Genomic DNA, 21390 nt, shown 5'->3' with positions numbered 1-21390 from the left:
TTGGCCTGATCCTGCAAGGCTTGTCTCGAGTTCTTATCTGTGGCTATCACTGACAGAGAAGCCGTGAGTAGTAGGACAGCAAGCCAGGCAGCTGTTACTACATCAGATCAGATCAGATCATCCAGCATCGCCCAGAGTCCTGTTCTCACACAAAGCCCTCCTTAGTAGGGAGGGGAAAATCTGCCCATGTTGGTTTCTCTCGCTTTCTCATTTTTCCCGTTCACCTCTTCTTCATCAGTTTGTAACATTTATTTTTTTAATGAAAAGGCATACGTTTCCCTCTGCATTCCCAATGCACACATTTTGTCGCCCCTAATATCGTGCATTTTTATAGTGCATTCGTTGGGCAAAAGATTCCTGCACCGCAGGGAATTGGACTAGATGCAATCCCTTTCCAACGCTACGATTCTGTGATTTTAAGACTCTACTATTCTCTAATATAATGCACGGTATTTTCACAAACATGCATATTCTCCCGTATACACCTTCCCATAACATGTGCTTTTTTTGCACCCCCTTTTTTTGCTTGAAAGTGGCATTGCAACATTTAGAGAAGCAGACTTTTCCAAGGATAGCTGCGTTTCAGTTTTATGTGGACTGAGGTTGTGATTTGGCAGTTGAATGCAAACCTATCTCCCCAGCCACCCAGGGCCATCCTCACTCCTGAGGCATTCTGTTGGTGCGCAGAGTTGTAGTTCTGGGAACAAGCGCACTAGCTCTGCCTGCTTGCCTCCTGTACCTGCAGAGGTTCACGTTCCCCTGGCAGAGAAGGCTCCAACCTTCAGACTGCCACTCTCCAATTGGCGGAGAACAGTGAGAATGGCAACTGGGGTTGCTGAGGTCGAGCAAGTGAGCTTCTCCACCCAGTCACCCCTTGCAGGCTGGCTTAACACGCTGGACCACAACAAGCCAGGCCACAGTGCTCCATGCGCTGGTAACCCCTCTGCTGCATTGCTTGCCTATTTGCTACCAGGCCGGTTCTTGGGTTCATTCACAAAGGCCTGAACAACTTGGGCCCACAGCACCTTAAAGACCACCTGATCCTTCAAGCTCCACCTTGATCACCGAGACTCTCCAATGGGGCACTGGATAGCTCACTTGGATAGAGCGTGGTGCTGATAACGCCAAGGTTGCAGGTTTGATCCCCATATGGGGACAACTGCATATTCCTGAATTGCAGGACATTGGACTTGATCCTCAGGGTCACTTCAAACTCTACGCTTGTAGGATATCTAGGATAACTTATGGAGATCCCCATGAGGCCCCTGAGGTTTGGTTGACCTTGGGAGTGAGTTTTTATTGTGGCAAGCACTGCCCTGTGCCGACCTTCAGCAGCTTCTCCCTGCCTTCTTTTAGATGTCTTCTGAAAACTGTATTATTTAGACAGGCCTTCACAGGGCTTTGTTTCTTTTCTTTTCAACTAACCAGTGTTCACTCGTGTTTTACTGACGTTTAACTGATTTTATTATAATCCTGCATGTTGCTTACCACCTTGCTGTGACTTTATGAAAATGTGGGTTATAAACACACGCAAGCAGGACGCATTGAAGAGGGCTCGGGTGCTTCTAGGAAGCCTAAAAACAGATGAAGACAAAGATCCTCTTCCACGTGGTTTCCAGGGGTATACTGCATCTGAAACTGGAGGTTTGACTAATAGTCACTGATAGGTCAAGTCTTTTCCCTGCATTTGAGAATCCCCTACCAAAGTCATCTCAGCCAGAGGCCATCATCAAAACTCCTGGCAGTGACTTCCATAAGTAATGTAATGAAGTCCTTCCTTTTCTCCCCCCTGAATTTATTTACTGTATTTTTCGCTCTATAAGACGCACCAGACCACAAGACGCACCTAGTTTTTGGAGGAGGAAAACAAGGGGAAAAAAAATTCTGAATCTCAGAAGCCAGAACAGCAAGAGGGATCGCTGCACAGTGAAAGCAGCGATCACTCTTGCTGTTCTGGCTTCTGGGATAGCTGTGCAGCCTGCATTCGCTCCATAAGATGCACACACATTTCCCCTTATTTTTTTGGAGGGAAAAGGTGAGTCTTATAGAGCAAAAAATACGGTATACACTCCCCCCTGCCCTCACCATGCATAATCTGTTGGGGTGGAGGACCTTGACCCACGACCCCCGTTTTGCTGGCAGCCCTGGGTTTCTTACACTATATCCTTGCACCCTTACGCCACATCAGAGAGCACACTGCCCAGAAGGAGCCTTTTTTCTGGGACGGAAGCAGAACCTTTTTCGTGGTGACTCTATGCCTTGGAAGTGCTCTCCCCAAGGAGACTTCCTTGCTATCACTTTAGGTCAGTGGTGAGGAACTGGAATGCGCCCTTGAACCCTGATAATGCCCCTCGCTTGCCCCGATGAGGGGTGTGTGAGCATGTGTGGAAAATAGCCCTACTGTACAAAGGTAAGATTCATGTTTGTGGCCCCACCCACCGCTGGCACGTGCCCCCCCCCCCAAGATTGCCCCAGAGGACAATACAGCCCTCAGGCTGAGAAAGGTAAGCTCCTCCACACCTAACTGAGGAGCCAGGCAAAAAACACGTCCGTTTTCCCAGGCTTATAAGAACAGCTAACGTAAGCATTTAATTATTTTTTAAACTCTTAAGAGCAATTTGATTTTGCCATCCATTTGAATGGGCTGTTGTTGCTTCAGTTTAGTTTAGTTTTCTTCGTTGGCTGTGTTAAGTCAGAATGCATCCAACTGTACCAGGATTGCTGTATTGCAGTGTTAGTTTCGATGCACCCTGTTCCTGGGACTGTGGTTGGTTTAAGCTCAGCGGCTCTCAAACTACGGACCACTCAAAAATCACGGAGGATCTTGGTGGACCACTTAATGATTTGTCTACCTGTTGTAGCAACTGTTATGTGCTGTGTTAGATACTGTACACTTTTTAATTGTGGTTTTTACAGACACACACACACACACCTTGGACCACATGAATAAAGAACTAATTGTGAACCACAACTTGCTTTAGAGACTGCTTCAGTATTGCATCTTAAATTGCTGTAACCCACATTGGGACCTTACGGCAGAGGGTGGGTAACAAAGTGAATAAATCACCACCATCATTGTATTGTATTGTATTGTATTTATTTATTTATTTATTTGTTGTTGTTGTTGTTGTTAAATAACAATAGATTATTATTATTATTTCTTACTGCTCTGTTAGGTGTTCTGGTAGCATAACTGTAATTTGAAGTTTGGGGTATAAATTATAAGTGTGTGAACTAGCGGTTAACAAGGGACAAGGGAGGCTATAATGGCTGTCCTTATGCACAACTTTGTAGCCGTCATCTGCCAGGCTTTTCTGTTTGAAACCACAGTGGGCATCAGGTATGACAGGATCATAGAATTGTAAAGTTGGAAGGGACCCTGAGGACCATGCAGTCCAACCCCCCTGCAAGGCAAGAATATAAAGCTGTCCCTTTTCCTTTGATCTCATTCAGCATGGCAGCCCTTATCGCTATTAATACTAGCAGCAAATGTTAAATAGAAGCTCGGTTACTCGAGGCACTAGCCTTCGGCTACCTGCTCTGGCTTGCAAGCTTTCAAAAAGGCTAGAAACAGTAGGAGACAGAACAGGTAGGGAGGTCCTTTGGCATATTCCACCTGTGCAATCCTGAGGTTCACTCCCCACTGCCAAATTACCCCCATCAAATTTTACTGCCTGGCAGTACGGAAGGGCCATAGCTCAGTGGTAGAGCATCTGCCTTGCAAGCAGAAGGTCCCAGGTTCAATCCCCACCATCTCCAGGGCGGGCTGGGAGAAAACCTTGCTTGAAACCCTGGAGAGCTGCTGAACTAGAAGGACCAATTGTCCGACTCCCTACAACCCTATACAGTGGTACCTCGGGTTAAGAACTTAATTTGTTCTGGAGGTCTGTTCTTAACCTGAAACTTTCTTAACCTGAAGCACCACTTTATCTAATGGGGCCTCCTGCTGCTGCTGTGCAATTTCTGTTCTCATCCTGAAGCAAAGTTCTTAACCCGAGGTACTATTTCTGGGTTAGGGGAGTCTGTAACCTGAAGCGTCTGTAACCTGAAGCATCTGTAACCCGAGGTACCACTGTATAGCTCCCATGCTTGTGGTTGTGAGGAGAGAGTCAGTCCCACACGCAACTTCCTCCCCATCGCAATCACACATGTGTGTATATGTGGATGCATACAGGCGAATGAGCCTTCGTAGTTATGTAGCCCTCTGGCAAGTGGCCCCTGACTTCCCAACCATTGCTGCATGTGGCCCTCAGGGACATAAAGGTTGCTTGCCACTGCTCTATAAGAATAGCCAACTAGCATTTTATGTGCTAACAACCCTGTGATGTCACCCAAGAAAACGCATCTGCCTTGGAATTCAATTCCATCGCAATGATACCAACACGCCCTGTGGAAGCACTGGTTAAACGAACAGTACCTTCCTGGATGTGATCATAGGAAGCTGACTTCTACAGAGTCAGATCATCGGTCCATCTAGCTCAGTACTGTCTACACTGACTGGCAGCAGCATGCCAAGGATTCATGCAAGGGTTCTCTTCCAGTCCTACCCAGAGATGCCAAGGAGAGTCTAGCAGGGGTCAGCAACATTTTTCAGCAGGGCAGGGGGCCAGTCCACTGTCCCTCAGACTGGGGGGGTGGGGCGGACTATTTTTTTGGGGGGGGGAATGAACTAATTGCTATGCCCCACAAATAACCCAGAGATCCTTTTTAATTAAAAGCACACATTCTACTCATGTAAAAACACCAGGCAGGCCCCACAAATAACCCAGAGATGCATTTCAAATAAAAGGGCACATTCTACTCATGTAAAAACATGCTGATTCCTGGACCATCCGCGGGTCAGATTTAGAAGGCGATTGGGCCGCATCCGGCCCCCGGGCCTTAGTTTGCCTACCCATAGTCTATAGTTCTCTTCTGTCCTTTTCTGTTCGAAATGGATGCAAAGCTGTGCTAACATTTACTCTAGGCTGGGTTGTTCTTTTTTATTATCATTTTTTTAAAAAAATGGCACTGTTACGGGATTTCCATTCTTAATTACGATATTTGACAATTGCAGGTTGCAGAGCCTTTAAAACTATTTTACGAGCAAATCTGAGTTCCAGTGAAAGGAGCAAGGGCCCGGCGCTCATTAAGCTGACGAGTGAGAGCAAATCCAGCTCCTCCGAGCCAAGCGAGCTGCGCCAGGGCCTCAGTCCCGCTTCCAGCCTCTCGCCTTCATGTACCACAGCCCCAATTTTGCAGCACCCTCCTGTGGTTTTTGGCTCCTACGTCTCCCTTCCCAAAACCCTGCCCACGCAGCTCATCCAAGGCAACAGATGCTCTCCCGGTTCCTGCCACCTCTCCTCCACAACCTGTCCGTCCTCCAGGCCAGTAAATCCAGTCTCAGTGACATATTTATGCACACACACACTCACACTCAAGGATGAAGACCTCCCCAGGATCACATCCCTGCAAAAAGGTTTACACTGCATGGGTTGCAGTTTTGCTGCCAGGCCAGTCTCAATATTCTTTTGTTAACTCACAAAGCTCTAAACAGCACAGGCTCAAAGCACCCTAATAATTGCCTGGTTTCTTATCCTTCACCTCCACCACTGTCGGGGCACTTCCAGTGGTAAATTCTTTATTTCTTATTCCTTGGGTTTATATCTTGCCCTTCCTCCCAAAGCAGCCCTGGACGGCAAACGGATACACGATTTATAAACAAAACCCTTCAAAAACAGCTTAAACCTTCCAAAAACAATGATCCACTAAAAACATCTAAGAGCAGTTACAATTTGAAACATTCTGAAGCCAGTTAAAAACATTATTTCATCCAATCTTAGGGTTGCCAAGAACGGTATTCTTCAGCCACTTGGATAAACAGGAACGTTTTCAAATTCCTTCTGAAAGTTACTAATGATGGAGACAGGTGCAACTTAGAAGGGAGGGCATTCCGCAACCAGGGAACCACCACCAAAAAGGCCCTGCCACAGGTCAGCACCAACTTAACAGCCCCTAGTGGCGGCATCACCAACAGGACCTGCCAATCACAGGGTTGATATTGAAGAAGGTGCTCCTTTAGGTACTTGGATCCCAAACTATATAGGACTTTCTATGACACTACTAACACCTTGAACTGGGCCCAGTAGTTCACCCGCAATTTATAGTGTGGCAAGTACTGCTGTGTGGAACTCCTTACCAATACAAGTTTGGAAGGAGCCATCCCTGCTCGCTTTTAGACATCTTCTAAAGACAGGTAACTCGCAACTTACATGCATTTAACAAGCACAATTTCAGGTTTACGCATTTGGTGGGCGGCCAGCTGAAATCACACAAATTAAACACACACACAGCAGAAAGCTTAAAAGCTCTTCACTTTGCATGGGAAAGCTAGGGATGGTTGCACCAGGGCGGGGGACGGGATAGAAGTTCTGGTGTTGTTCCGGCTATACGTGATTTCGGCTTTTATGCACAGTGCCCGGAATATAACTCCCATGCAATCTGTGAGTCATTTGTATTATTCAAACAGGCCTTTCGAATTGGAGAGTCTGCGTCAATCAGGTCTCACAGAAGCGTCTGACATTTTTATTGAAATACTGTGTCTGCATAACTGCCTTGTGGTATTGTACAGGAAAGTATGATTTGTAAATGTTTAAATAAATCAACAAAAATCAATCAACAAATAAGGGCTGTGCGTCATGCGCTGGCCAAGTCAGATTGCACATCCATCAAGGCCACCACTGATACTCTATGGACCAGCCTCCCCCAACCTGCTGCCCTCCCATCATCCTCAGCCCAGCAGTCTCAAATCATCAGGAGAGTACTTGGAAGCAGAAGGGCTCAGTATGGCCACATTCACACCACACATATAGATGTGGACAGGGACCTAAAGAATAAAGAACCCATTTCACACCTGTTAACATCAGCAAGAGGTTAAGTGGCAAAACCCTGGAAGACATTTGATTCAGATAACTTACAATTACCAGTATTCAAAAGTCTGGCAAACTGCTCTTCTAGAAAACTTCTACCCAAAAGTTGAAAGTAGCTAGAGCATATGCTGTAAGAGACTGGTGTTTTGGTTTTTTTGGCCATAGGACATGACTTTTTATTTTATCTACCAATAAAGAAGTCTGTAGCCATATGGCCTCTCCTGCTTATTCCAAGGGGTGGATTTTGTGAAAATATGTCCAGGTACATTTCTGTTGGACGACTACTAATTGGGAACGAAGGGAAATAATGATGTTAACTCTTCGTTCCTTCATTTTTTTTCCATTTGGCAAGTCTGTATGTAAACTCCTTAGTTTAAGGAAGTGCCAACTTGCACGGAAAACACTGTAATTGTTTTGTCTTCTGCCGGATCTTATATTACATATGATTTTGGCACTTTGTTTTCTTGTTATTTCTTTTATGTAAAAGTTTCCCCTTTTTTTGCTATAATTTACAATTTTTTAAATAAAAGTACGCCCACATTCACAACATACATTATAAACATTGTGGTGCTACTTTAAACAACCATGGCTTCCCTCAAAGAATTCTGGGAGCTGTAGCTTAAGAGTGCAGAGAGTTGTCAGGAGGTCCCTATTCCCCCTCACAGAACTACCATTCCTGTAAAAACTGCTCTACAAATTGTAGCTCTATGAGAGGAATAGTGACTTTCTAACAACTCTCACCACCCTTAGCAAACTACAACTCCCATAATTATTGGAGGCGTGTTAGAAGCCATGATGTGTTATCATAGCTCTTTAAATATATGGCATGAATGCCTCACAAAAGTGCTTTACAATTCTTTGTTGTGCCCAACAGACTCCTTTGAGAAATGATTTTAGAGTGACCGAGAAAATCTCTCTCTCTCTCTCTCTCTCTCTCTCTCTCTCTCTGTGTGTGTGTTTAAAAGCTTTCTTCTACCTGATGTGCTCTCAAAGCAGGAGCAGAAGAGGGGCAGCTCTCCACTCTCATCCTTTTAGAGATGTGACAGAACTGGGCCAACAACACTCCCCACTTTTCTTTCTCCTCTTATATCTTCTGAGAAGGGAAGCACAGCAGAGGCCGTTTTTACCAAAAGGAAGGCCTGCATAAAACTTCCCTCACTAAACAACCGTGCCCAAGCTGGGAATGGAGCCTGGCCACTTAAGTGAACGCCCAGGATTTGAACCCAGACCAACCACTGCCAAGCACAACACTCTGTCAGCTAGGAATATAAGGAGAGTCTGGCTGCTGGATCAGGTGGGCAAGCCCATCTAGTCCTGTTCTTACAGTGGCCAGCCAGACACCCCAAAGAGAAGACTGCAAGAAGGACTCAGTCTGCAACAGCAATGCTCCCCATTGACAAGTCCATGGTTAGAACATAACCATGATGGCTAGAAGCCTTTTCCTCCATGAATTTGGCTAATTCTCTTTTGAAGCCAGTGCAACTATTAAGAAGCTGTGTGTGTGTGTCAGTCAGTAGGAGCAAGACAACTAAATCCTACACCATCCTTGCAGGGTAACACAAACCCCCAAGTCGTCATTCCCACCCCAACTCCCAACCAACACAGACTACTGACAAAGGGAGGCCCCAGAGCCAATCGTGATTAATACAGCTTAATTGCCGCAGGGGTGAATAATAACGAATCGCACACAATCTGCTGCACATCCCAGATCGAAGATCAAGTTCCTTCTTGCAAGGTGATCTCCGGCTCCAGCACGTTTCTCAGGGAAAGAATTCAATAATATCTCAGATCAGATAGCACCTTCCCAGCAAATCTGCATGAAGGGGAGGGCTGGCTTGTGCACACACTTGGAAAGGCAATTCCAAGGCTGCGGAACCGAGCTCTCTCGACTTTTTCCAAAGCATTTCATCGGAATTGCTTCAATGTGTGAAGGCTTGGAATGGATTTGAAGTGGGGGGGGGGGGGGAGAGAGGAGAGATTTTTTTGCTACATGATCAACCAAGACAAACACCAAATAGTCAGGGTGTTGCTTGTGTGTGTGTTTTAAAGGATACTTTCCTCCCCCCCCCCAATCCAATCATTTCACACTTTGCAAAGAAGAGTTTTGCAATAAATCAATATACGCACAAATGGCAGTTATATCAGGAGCTCCAAGCCCTAGAGCAATTAATAATTCCTTCTGCTCTCTGCGCCCCCCCCACTTGCCTCAACGAAAGGAGGGGGGGGGAACCTTCGAGGTAAAGAAACTGGAGAGTTTTTGGAAGGGAACAACTCTCCCTGTGTGAAGTTACTTTCCCCTCCCCCAACAAAAACAAGCCTTCATAGCTTGAAGGAATTTGCAAGCAAGAATCCGGCAGAAACACGGTGGAAAAGCCAATGGGGGGATTCATTGGAAACAGATGGCGTTTTCAGCTGTGATTCTGAAAACCCGCTCCTTTTTCTGACACCGTAAAAACAAACCATGGGATTAAATGGGGGGGGGGGGACGATGGAGAGGAGGGGAGCGAAGTTGGTAGACCCAAATGTTAGCAGATAAAAGCTTAACACTGGCTACTAGAGAAAACAAGCAAATTTGCAACAGCAAATAAGGCAGGCTACAGGTCAATAATAATAAAGAGGCGATAAAAAAACCTGCCAGTGTATCCCCCTCACAGCGGGCAGCCCCCCTCTTTTTTTCCTTGCTTTGAAATATTGAGTAGATATTTGCATTCAGCAAAGGTTTCCAACTTAGCAACAAGTGGCAGGTTTGAGCAAGATCAATGCATCTGCCAACATGTCCCAGAAAGAAAGAGAGGAAGAAAAATGTGTCAAGAGGTTCAATCCTTGCCTATCTGGGACCCCGGTCTTGGATCTGGTTTATTCTACATCACAGGTATAACACAGCTGAGCGACACCATCAAATTTAGGTACACACATATATTCCAGACATGCACATGTAAACATTTGGTTCAAGAACTTTCCCAACCAAAATCACCTGAAAATATCCTTCTCACCATCCCCCTGGCTCTTAAAAGTCTAGAAGTCAACATTTGCAAAACAAACAAACATAAGAAACAAGGTGCCAAATGGCGTGTTTTTTGAGTACAAATGCTTTCTCTCTATCTCACTGCCATCGCTTAAGCCTTCAACGGAAGAGTAAGGTAGAGTTAGGGATCCCCTCCAGTTTCTCTGTCGCAGAGACGCGCAATTCTCACATGGGCACTCAAGTAAAATGCTCTGGGGACGGAGAACCTATGGGACGGGGAAACTTTCTCGGTGCCTTTTGTTAGCTCTGAAGCCCAGCTACAACCCCCCCCCCCCCAATCCATCTGCCCTCTCAGTTATGCTGAGCAAAAAAGGCATCTTGATGTGGCGGACAAAAGTCTCTAGGCTAACCGATGCGAAGCAAAAGAAATTTGCAAAGAGGTGGGTCTGGTGTGCCTCTGATCGATTCAGGCTGGGTGCCTGAACACCACCAGGTTTTCCAACATGTGGCTAAGTGCTGTGAAATGAGAGCAAATGGGAGGCCCACAGATTGGGGGCTTGAGGGAGGGTGGGAGAGAAACCGAAAAGGCAGTTCTTGGAAGGCTGGTTCCCCCCCCCAGGGCCCCCCAAAGACTTTTTTTAAAGCAAAACAGAAAAAAGCGGGGGAGCTGGTGCTCCTTACCTGTTGGGAAGACGCAGAGAGAGAGAAAGAGGGTCTGGATCAGTCCAAGGGCTTGGCCGCTTGCCCCTTTCCCCATACCCATCCATCCAGCTTCAGCTCTAACCACTAGCCTCTCCCTAGAAGAAGAGTTTTGGTTTGCAAAAGGAGAGAGGGAAAAAGAAAGAGAAAGGTAAGAAGGAGGGAGGAGCGGGGAAAGAACTCAACTGAACAGGAGAGGAGGCATGGAGGGGAAAATAAAAAATAAAACACAAGCACCAGCACCAGCAGGACACAGAGGGGAGGGGGAAAGCGGAGCCTGGCTCTGAGCGGGGAACTCCAAGCGCCCGGGCAAGAAGTGAGCAGAGCGCACCGAATTCCACCCGCCTCGTTCTCCCTGGAAAACAGCCCCAGCCATCAATCACCGCGCGCTCCCTTCCAATGCGTAAAGTCTTGCTCCTTGCTGGCAGGGCCTGGCCACTCAGAGGCCTGGTCCCGCCCGCGTAGTCAAGGCACGTATCCGGTTACAGAGCCAACGTGAAGAAGGGGGGTTGGGAGAGAGGAGAGATGTGTTACAGCTGGATTCCAGCACTCCATCTAGACTAGAGACAGAGAAGGCTCCCCCCGCCTCTCTCTCCAACACCCCTTCCAAAGGAAGCAAGAGGAGAAGGAGGGCAGCTCTGGGGAAGGGCTGTGGCGCAGCAGGGGTAGAGCATCTGCTTTGCATGCAGAAGGTCTCAGGTTGGGTCCCCAGCGTCTCTCTGGGTAGGGCTGGAGATCTGCTGCCAGTCTGTGCAGACAGTACTGAGCTAGATAGACCAATGGTCTGATTCAGTCCAAGGCAGATTAACTGGCATGGGGTTGCAGCAGATAGGGAGAGCATCTGCTTTGCATGCAGAAGGTCCCAGATTCCATCCCTGGCATCTCCAGGTAGACCTAGGAAAGCCCCCAGCCTGAAGCCCTGGAGAGCAGCTGCCAGTCAGTGTAGATCGCATTGACCTAGCTGGACTAAGTCACCAGTGGGGAAACCTTTGGCCCTAAACTACAACTCCCATCAGCTCTAGCAAGCATGGCTAATGTTCAGGGGTGATGGGGAGTTGTAGTTCGATGACATCTGGAGGGTCAAAGGTTTCCCCCAGAGCTGGGCTGAGTAGAAGGCAGCTTCCTAGGTTCCTGTGCAGAGGCCTCTGAGCCAAATCTGGCCCTGGCTGTTTGGTTTCATCAGCATCGCCAGCACACACACCCAGGACCAAAAGGGACAAGAGGTGGCTGCAAGATTTGCCAGAAGTCTGCTTTCCCCAGAAGTCTGCTTCAGTCAAACTAGTTGCTGAAAGGGGACATGTTAATATGTCAACATGGGGAAAAGAGATATTGGAGGATCAGACTAAATGTCCATCCAGTCCTCTGCTTCCAACAGAGGACAGCTGGGTGCCTCTGAGAAACTCTTAAGGCAGGGCATGGAAGTGTCAGTCATCTCTAGGAGTTTATTCTCAGCACTGGATATTCGGGAGGGTCCATTGCCTCAACTGGGTGGATCATAAGAGCCTAATGCCATTAAAAATGGAGCAGTATAAAGTTTTGTCACCGACGCCTTACTTTTATCATCCTTGTGTTGGAAAACAAATGCAAGGGTCAAGGTGTCATTAACAGCCAGGGGGGCCCTGTGGCCTGTTTTACAGAGGGAAGTCCTCTGTTTGAAAGGCTGTCAGAGGACAGTCTTCTATCTGAAGGCATTGTCTGCCCAAGTCCAGTTTATAGATAAGGAATAATGAAGAGTGAAGGGGGCTGTGCAGTTGTCCATCAACAGCCTGTGCCTGGATAGCAAGCCAAGCTGGCGGATCCAGGTCACCCAACCACAGCTTTCCCTACTGTTTTGCCATGTATTGCCATGCCAAGTATTGCCATGCTTTTTAAAATCACAGTAATTGAGTGGTATTAATGTGGCACAGATGCGGGGGGCACTGTGGTCTAAACCACAGAGCCTAGGGTTTGCCGATCAGAAGGTAGGCGGTTCGAATCCCCACGATGGGGTGAGCTCCTGTTGTTGGTTCCCTGCTCCTGCCCACCTAGCAGTTCTAAAGCACGTCAAAGTGCAAGTAGATAAATAGGTACCACTCCAGTGGGAAGGTAAATGGCGTTTCCGTGCGCTGCTCTGGTTCGCCAGAAGTGGTTTAGTCATGCTGGCCACATGACCTGGAAGCTGTTTGCGGACAAAACACCGGCTCCCTCGGCCGCTAGAGCAAGATGAGCGCAGCAACCCCAGAGTCATCTGCGACTGGACTTAACGGTCAGGGGTCCCTTTATCTTTACCTTTTAATGTGGCACAAGATACAGACTGACAACTCTTGGGGCAACAATGCCTTTACAAAGAGGGTTAGACAAGCTCATGGAGGATAAGGCTGCCAGTGGCTACTAGCCACGATGGCTAGGCCATAACCCTGTGTGGTTGAAGGCAGCATGCCTCTGAATATCAGTTGGTGGGAAGCACCAGGGGGAGACTTGCTGTTGCTCTCAGGTTCTGCTTGGAGCTTCCTATAGGCTTCTACCTGACTGGCCACTGCAAGGACACCATGTTTGGCTACATCAAACTTGGGTCTCCAGCTGTTGTTGGACTACAACTCCCATCATCCCTAGCTAGCAGGACCAGTGGTCAGGGATGATGGGAACTGTAGTCCAAAATCAGCTGGAAACCCAACTTTGGGTTAGATGGACCATTGGCCTGATCCATTAGTGCTCTGAAATATACTCAGAGTTGAGTGTGGATTTCATGCTCTTTATTCAGCACATAGTAATGAGGAATGGGGATGTTTCCCCAAACTGTCTGCTTTATATACATTATTTACACATGTGATTGGCTAATTCCGGGTTTCTGCTGTAGGCCAATCAGGTTGCGGATTCACTTCCACCAGGAGTTGGATTGGGTGGCTCCTGCGGACCAATCAGACTGCTGCTATTTGGATCCTATTCAACTCAGTACATAACAGGCTCCTTTTATGATCTTAAGCCTTTCCTTGCCCACACCTCCTCAGCAAGACCCAACCACACACAAAAGGGCAGGAGGAGAGCCTGCTGGATCGAGGCCCATCTAGTCCAGAAATGCCTTTGGGAAGTCTGCAAGCAGGACAACAGCAAGCAACAGCAACTCTCCCCTCCTGCTACTCCCAAGCAAAGGTTATGCTGATCGTAGAGCCAGAGCATGCTGTCCTGGCCAGTAGCTGAGGGACAGTGGCCCCTTCACCAACCTCCTCCCTGACAGGGCAGAGAGATATTTGCAACAGAACAAAGCCTTCCTTGTCAACACAGCTTGGCGGCGGGCACTGCACTTGCCTCCTGCAGGAGACCCGCCGTTACAAAACGAGATATAAACTTCACACATCGCAGGCTTTATTCTAAACCGTTCATCAGAGGGTTGGCTGGGATTCTCCCTCTGTATATTTTGTTCTCTGTAGGGAGCAGTCTGCCGTGCACCCCCCTCTCTACCATTCCCCCCTCAGAGCCAGTCCTAAACAATACCCTCCCCTTTGCACACATTTCACATCTCAGCAAACCTCTAATAAACAACTAGGCATCATTGGTGCGTGGAACCGGAAAGGGAGGCTATGAAGAAAATGTATCCTACTGTGTTACAAACCTGGAGGATTTTTGAGCTGTAAAACAACCCAGAAAACCCAAAGATTTAAAATGTGGCAGTTGAAAAAGCCTCTTCATACAGAATCAATCATATGGGTGGAATGATGAGAAATGAACACTGTTCTCCAGGGCTAAATGGTCAGATTCCAGTTTTGGGGTTTCCCAAAACTCCCCCAGAAAAATGGCAAAGGCTCTCTCACAAAGAGGAAAGGCAGGATAATTTCATGGGACAAACATTCAGTGTGCTTTGAGACCCCTTAGAGTAGTGATAAAGCGGGATATCAAATCCAAACTCTTCTTCTTCTCCAAGGATTTTAAATGGCAACTCAAAGGTCTGCATGCTCCATTAAGACACACAGAGCTTGACACTACAACCAAAGTGTATTTAGGATCTGGGTGTTGAGGCAACAAGGTCTGGAAGTAGGAACTCTCATTCAAAATTCTTATTTATTTATTTGATCTGCCTCTGAAGATCTCAGGGCGGTTCACAAAATAAAATTTATGGTTCTCAACTGACTAGAAAAAATGCAGCCTGGCCTGCTCCCATGCCTTTAGCGTCAGCTTTGATTTGCTGAAATCAACCAGCAAACTTTTTCATGGTGTAGAGATAAGCACCGCCACTGGCTAATTCATTCATGCTTAGCTGCTGGCAACAGCACAGGAACCCAGGTCCAGTAAGAAGCTGGCAATCTAATGCAAAGTTGCTTTAACTCAGAGGTGGGGAACCTGCCTCATCCCCTACGTTCTTGGACTCCAGCTGCCCCCATCCCTCACCATTGGCCATGCTGGTTGGGGCTGAGGAAATTTAGAGCAGAACAACATCTGGAAGGCCACAGTTCACCATCTCTTCTTTAAATGAATGCCAAAGATTATCGAGTTAGCCACGGTCTAACAAAAAGCTAAGGGACGCGGGTGGCGCTGTGGGTTAAACCACAGAGCCTAGGACTTGCCGATCAGAAGGTCGGCGGTTCGAATCCCCGCGATGGGGTGAGCTCCCGTTGCTCGGTCCCTGCTCCTGCCATTCGAACGCACATCAAAGTGCAAGTAGATAAATAGGTACCCCTCCGGCGGGAAGGTAAATGGCGTTTCCGTGTGCTGCTCTGGTTCGCCAGAAGCAGCTTAGTCATGCTGGCCACATGACCCGGAAGCTGTACGCCGGCTCCCTCGGCCAATAAAGCGAGATGAGTGCCGCAACCCCAGAGTCGGTCACAACTGGACCTAATGGTCAGGGGTCCCTTTACCTTTACCTAACAAAAAGCTAGTTGCATTCATCATTACATTGCTACCCCATGTTCCTTCCGAGGAGCTTAAGGAAACATACATGGTCTTCAATTTTACCCTCACAACAACCCTGTGAAGTAGGTTAGGCTAAGAAACAGTGATTGGCCAAAGGTCACCCAGTGAGTTTCATGGCTGGCTGGAGATTTGAACCCGGGTTTCCCAGGCCCCCATCAGACACTCTAATGGTTACATTTTGTCTGGTTTGTATTTTTTCTGAACAAAGAGTTGATGTGACTTCTGGTCAAACACAGTCCTCACCCCACAAAAAAAGCCCCAGCATGTTGACTACATTTGAAGAGAAGTCAAATCAATTATGTGGCTTGTTCGCTGTTTTAAAATTACAAGTGGTTGCTTTCTTCCTAAGCTTAAATACAGTTTGAGGTTCATTGGTTCCCAGTAGATGGCACTGCTCTCCCTGGTCTGCTTGTGGGGGTGGGGGTTGGGGGCAAGAAAAAGACCTGCACCTTGAATAAATGCAACCCTAAGCCTCCTTAAACCACATGACATAACAGCCGTTTGTGAGCTTCCCATTAAAATCTCAATTTGGGGAAATTGATTCCACCTCGAAGCAATTGCAATGCAATTACTCCTACAGGCAGCAATCAAGAATCACATCTAAACAACACCAAACTTTCATCTCTTGCCTGAGTAACACAAGCAAGAACATCATACTCTCCCAGACACACGCCTTTGCAAGCACAAAATAATGCAGATTTATTTAAGAAACTAATAAATATTGCTATAAAAGGAGGGGGGAGATCACTGCCACTGTGACTCCTTATTAAATGTCTCCCTATGAATTCTTATTAAATGCCACTAACGTCTGACACGATAGATTGTGTGATGGTTGTATCAGCTCCAATTACCTGTGACAGCTACACTGAACCTCTATAGATAGGTGCAATATATCTTTAAGTACCAGGTGCAGGAGGTAGTTAATGTGTTCATTCTTCACCTCCATGTGTTGTTTATGAGCTTCAACCTGGTGCCCTCCAGATGTTTTGAATGGAGGACAACAGATTGGAAAGCTGCTCTAGGTGGATCTTTGGTTGTGGCCCATAGAATTATACAATTGTAGAGTTGGAAGGGACCCCAACAATCATCTAGTCCAACCCCCTTGCAATGCAGGAATATGCAGTTGTCCCATACAGGGATCAAACCTGCAACCTTGGCATTATCAGCACCATGCTCTAACCAACTGAGCTATCCATCTTATACTATCCTTACTGCTTTGCTCTTACAAGCCGCTTGATCTGCACATATTTGTAAAGAGCTGCTAGCTTCTGCTCATCAGGTTGCCATTAATGGCAGAAAAGCACATCAGGCTGCCTGCCCTCCATAAGTTGGCAACCCTATTTGACATCTGGACTTCCTGCAACCAGTGGGCAGCTAGCATGCATTTATCAGTTAATAACTGTCTGGGAAATCGAGCTTTCCTCATCTGATTTCCACCCTTCCACCACCTGGGACTGTCCATCATGCTGTTTAACTTTGCACTGCATTTAACACCCCCCCTACAATTAGGAACAGTGAACCTGACAGTAACTGTATTCTGCCTCCTGCCCAGTGCCATTTGTAAATGTACATATTTCTATATATTTTTATATGTTGCTGCTTCTTTTAATGTGAAAGCACAACCATTTTTTTTTGGGGGGGGGCAAGTCTTTCCTGCAGGGGCAGCTAACCTGTGGCTCTCCAAATGTTGTTAAGACTGCAGTCAGGATTTCCAAAACTTGAGTTGCTAGCTGTTTTGGACTATAATTCCCATCATTCCTGACCACTGGTCCTGCTAGTGATGGATGATGGGAGTTGTAGTCCAAAAAACAGCTGGAATCCCAAGTTTGGGAAACCCTGGACTACAGTCCCCATCATCTCTGACCATTGGCCAAATTGGCTGAGGCTCAGTCAGAAAACATCTGGATGACACCAGGTGCCCCAAAGAGTATTCATTAATGGTTCCTTGTTATCCTGGGGAAAAGTGACCAGTGGGGTGCCTCAGGGTTCTCTCCTGGGCCCATTGTTGTTCAACGTCTTTATGAATGACTTGGATGAAGGAATTGAGGGGATGCTCATTAAATTTGCAGATGAAACCAAACTGAGAAGGATAACCAATGCCGCAGAAGACAGAATCATAATTCAAAATGACCTTAAGGGATTGGAGAACGGGGCCTAAGCTAACAAAATGAATTTCAATAGGGACAAATGTAAGGTTCTGCACTTAAGCCAGAAGAACCAGATGCACAAATATAAATTAGGGGGCATCTGCCTAACTAGCAGCACATGCAAAAGGATCTTTGGGTCACAGTGCACCACAAGCTTAACATAAGTCAACAATGTGATGCAACAGCAAACAGGCTAATGCCATTCTAGGCTGCATCAGAGGCACACAGCTGTCCTCTGTTGGAAGCAGATGGCTAGGCTAGGTGGACATTTAACCTGATCCCTCAATATATCTTTCCCCCTCTTCACCACTAGTTTGACTTCGGGGAAAGTGGTCACATGGAAGAAGAAAGAAACTTGTTTTCTTCTGCTCTGGAGGGTAGGACTCGAACCAATGGCTTCAAGTTACAACAAAGGAGATTCTGACTAAGCATACAGAAAAACTTTCTGACAGTAAGAGCTGTTGAACAGTGGAAAGGTCTTCCTTGTGAGGTTGTGGACGGTCCTTCCTTGGAAGTTTTTAAACAGGCATTAGATAGCCGCCTGTCATGGATACTTCAGTTGAGATTCTTGCATTGCAGAGGGTTGGACTAGATGACCCTCGGGTCCCTTCCAACTCTACAATTCTGTTGCACCTGGGAAGGCCTTTTCCATCCTGCACGCCCCCCCCCCCCAAGTCTCCAAGCTAACCTCATGGCTACAACACCAACCTAATTTCTAGATTTGCCCCCCTCACTTTCCTCCCAATCTCCCCCAGCTTTGCGCAACATCTTGTCTGGTTAAGAGGCCCAGAGAATTCAAATGCTTGCCCCACGGCTGTGACATTGTGGTTTGTCCCAATGGAGCAGAGGTGGCTCACCAGATGTTGCTGGACTGCAACATCATCCTTGACACAGAGGTTATGCTTGGTGGGGTTGATGGGAGTTGGAGTCCCACAACACCTGGAGGGCCAGAAGATACCCTATCCCTGCTATAAGGGCAGCCCACTGTGAATTTGTGAGGGGGGGCAAGTCTTTCCTGCTGGGGCAGCTGTTCCATTCAAGGGGTGTCAACTTGAATAAAATATTGGGGGTGGGGGAGGTAAGCCCAGTCCCACATAATCACATGATGTGGTGTGCACAGACCATTTGAACGGCAATGGCCATCAACTTTGTGGGGGCGGCCCCCTCAAATATTTTATTTGAGGGGCTGAAGACCCCTAGGAGTTGAATCCTATGGACCAGTCTTTGCAACTGCAGCCATGTGCATGTTGAATTGCAAGACAATCCTATTATTATTATTATTATTATTATTATTATTTATTGAATTTATATACTGCCCTATACTATTGAGAAGGGACGCAGGTGGCGCTGTGGGTTAAACCACAGAGCCTAGGACTTGCTGATCAGAAGGTCGGTGGTTCGAACCCCCGCGACGGGGTGAGCTCCCGTTGCTCGGTCCCAGCTCCTGCCAACCTAACAGTTCGAAAGTGCGTCAAAGTGCAAGTAGATAAATAGGTACCACTCCGGCAGGAAGGTAAACGGCGTTTCCATGCACTGCTCTGGTTCGCCAGAAGCGGCTTAAGTCATGCTGGCCACATGACCCAGAAGCTGTATGCCGGCTCCCTCGGCCAATAAAGCGAGATGAGCGCTGCAACCCCAGAGTCGGTCACGACTGGACCTCATGGTCAGGGGTCCCTTTACCTTTATACTATTGAGTTGATGAGTAAGTTGCACAGGCCTGCAAGTTTTAGAATTTCCGCTGTCCCCAATTTGGGGCCCTCCAAATGTGGCTGGACTACAGCGCCCATCAGCCCTGACCATGGCCATGCTGACTGGAGGGAGTGGGACTTCAACAACCTCTGGAATACCTCTGGTTTGGAAGCTGAGAGCAATTTCCCCCAATGCTGCTAAATCTTACACTTGCAGCGTAGCAAGCAGGTATTAAAGAGGGAATGGGGAATAATACTTCGGGAGGAGGACTTAATATTGTACAAATAGGTATTATGTTATTGCAGATGAATCAATGGCAACATGTTTTTGTTTTTAAACACCACTTGTGAGATCCCCCTTCCCGCCCCCAAAGGGCAAATCCAGAGGGGAATCTATTTTGAATTCTAAATCGGTGATTGCACAGTCACTCAGGACTCATTTGGTACCCAGCACATGGAAAATGGCAGTGGAGCAATGCATGTCTAGTGTGCCCTAAAATACATGCCTGCAGTAAGATGTCATCAGTGTCAATGGGGCAGGTTTGTTTGGAAATAGGTGTAGGATGGAAGATTTGAGAGGTATGTGAGAGAGATGCATTTAGTATAGGAACACAGGCAGCGTCAATTTAGGTGGCGGGAATAGAGAGTGGAAGATCAAGGAAGATATCTGAGCGGGTGGGGGAAAGGGAGGAATACCTGTCTTTTTCTTCTCTAGAGAGTTGTATTAGTTTGCATGCAGGCTCCAGCATGACTAAATTTGGAAATGGCAGAGGGCAGGGGGAAATAGGGAAAAAGATATTTTCAACAGGAATTACGCTTCAATTCGAATCGCTGTGCTGACATTTCCTTAGGAGCAAGGAATGGGAGCAAAAAAAAAGGGGGGGGGGCTGGGATACGGAGTTTTAAAGCACGGATCTGTGCCTGGAGAGAGCGAGGCAAAAGGTAAGTGTGGATCAGCTCCAACAAGGAAGATGTCCAGCTAACTGCGCAATCCTATGCCTACTCAGAAGTCAAGTCCTATTGCATTCAACGGGACCTAGTCCCAGACACATCTGTTCATATCACTGCAAAAAAACTGACTATATTAAAAAAAGAGAGTGAAACTCAATTCCAGCGGAATGCAAGCACCAGAGTGATCCTCAACAGGTTCCGCGTGCAAATCGGATTAGGGGAGAGGGAGGAGGCTTTGCATCGGAGAGATCAAGTGTCGAAAAGGGAGTTGGAAAAACGGAAAGTATGCAATTCAGCATGAGAATCAGGAAGCAACGGAAAAGGGAATTTTCCTTGGGGGGGGGGGGTGGAGAGAGATGCAATTAGAAAAGGTGCAAAGAGGACATTACCTCTTTTTTTGTTTTGTTTTCCCTTCATACCCCCCATTAGACCTTGCATGCCGGAAATTCCCCAGTCCCCCCTCCCGCTCGCCCATCATTATCACCCACCCACCGCCGCTTACCTTAGCCGCTGCATGAGCCTTGCACCTGGAAGGGAGGAGAGGGCTGGAGCCAGCTGCAAACGCCCCTCGGATGCACGAGACCTGGAGAGGGAGGGGGCAGATGTGCAGGATGGTCCACGGGAGAGCGAGCCCCTCCTCCTCTGCAGAACCTGCTGCGCCCCTCTCTTCCCTGTAGAGATTGCTACGCGATGCCCCTCTGCACCCCACCCCACCCCTTTAGCAACCGCAGGAGCGAGCAAGGAGGTCTGGCATCTTCTGTTGTTGCACCAGCTGCATCTCTCTGCAAAAAAAGAGAGAGAGGAGAGAGGGAATCGCAGAGCGATTCTCAATGCAGATCACTCGCTGAGGCTGGGAGCCCAGATTAGGCAGGCAGGCAAGCAAGCGAGGAAGATGCGCCTCTCTTGTGGCTCTCCGTGGGTTAGGGTGAGGAGGGGAGCTATTTGCAGAACAGGCAGCAGAGGGGAGTTTGGGGAGGGCAGGGGGGCTGCAGGCAGGGCAAGGGAGAGAAAGGTGGGGAGTGGGGCCACGGACACCAACTTAGATGGCTTTAGAAGAGGATGTGGCGACTCCATTGGGGGATAAGGCTAACAGTGGCTAGTACAGTGGTACCTCGGGTTACAGACGCTTCAGGTTACAGACGCTTCAG

At 47.5% G+C, this 21390-nt stretch overlaps 1 protein-coding gene across 2 annotated transcripts in view; it reads right to left on the bottom strand.

Moving 5' to 3' along the window:
- The window catches only part of RGMA (repulsive guidance molecule BMP co-receptor a), a 35508-nt gene extending 14567 nt beyond the window's left edge, over window positions 1-20941 (bottom strand). Inside the window, exons 1-2 of one of the 2 annotated variants that reach the window (XM_028705607.2) lie at window positions 20745-20941; window positions 10555-10670 (exon numbers count right to left, since the gene is read on the bottom strand). In XM_028705607.2, coding sequence (XP_028561440.2) covers window positions 10555-10670; window positions 20745-20758 — 130 coding nt within the window. In that variant the 5' untranslated portion in view covers window positions 20759-20941. The remainder of the gene's footprint in view (window positions 1-10554; window positions 10671-20744) is intronic. The other variant, XM_028705608.2, reaches the window with a different exon arrangement.
- Window positions 20942-21390: the final 449 nt, after the last annotated feature.

The sequence above is a fragment of the Podarcis muralis genome, chromosome 14 (assembly GCF_964188315.1).
Source record: "Podarcis muralis chromosome 14, rPodMur119.hap1.1, whole genome shotgun sequence".
Classification (NCBI taxonomy): domain Eukaryota; kingdom Metazoa; phylum Chordata; class Lepidosauria; order Squamata; family Lacertidae; genus Podarcis; species Podarcis muralis.
Note: the sequence above shows the minus strand (reverse complement) of the source record. Positions and strands in the feature narration are given on the sequence as shown.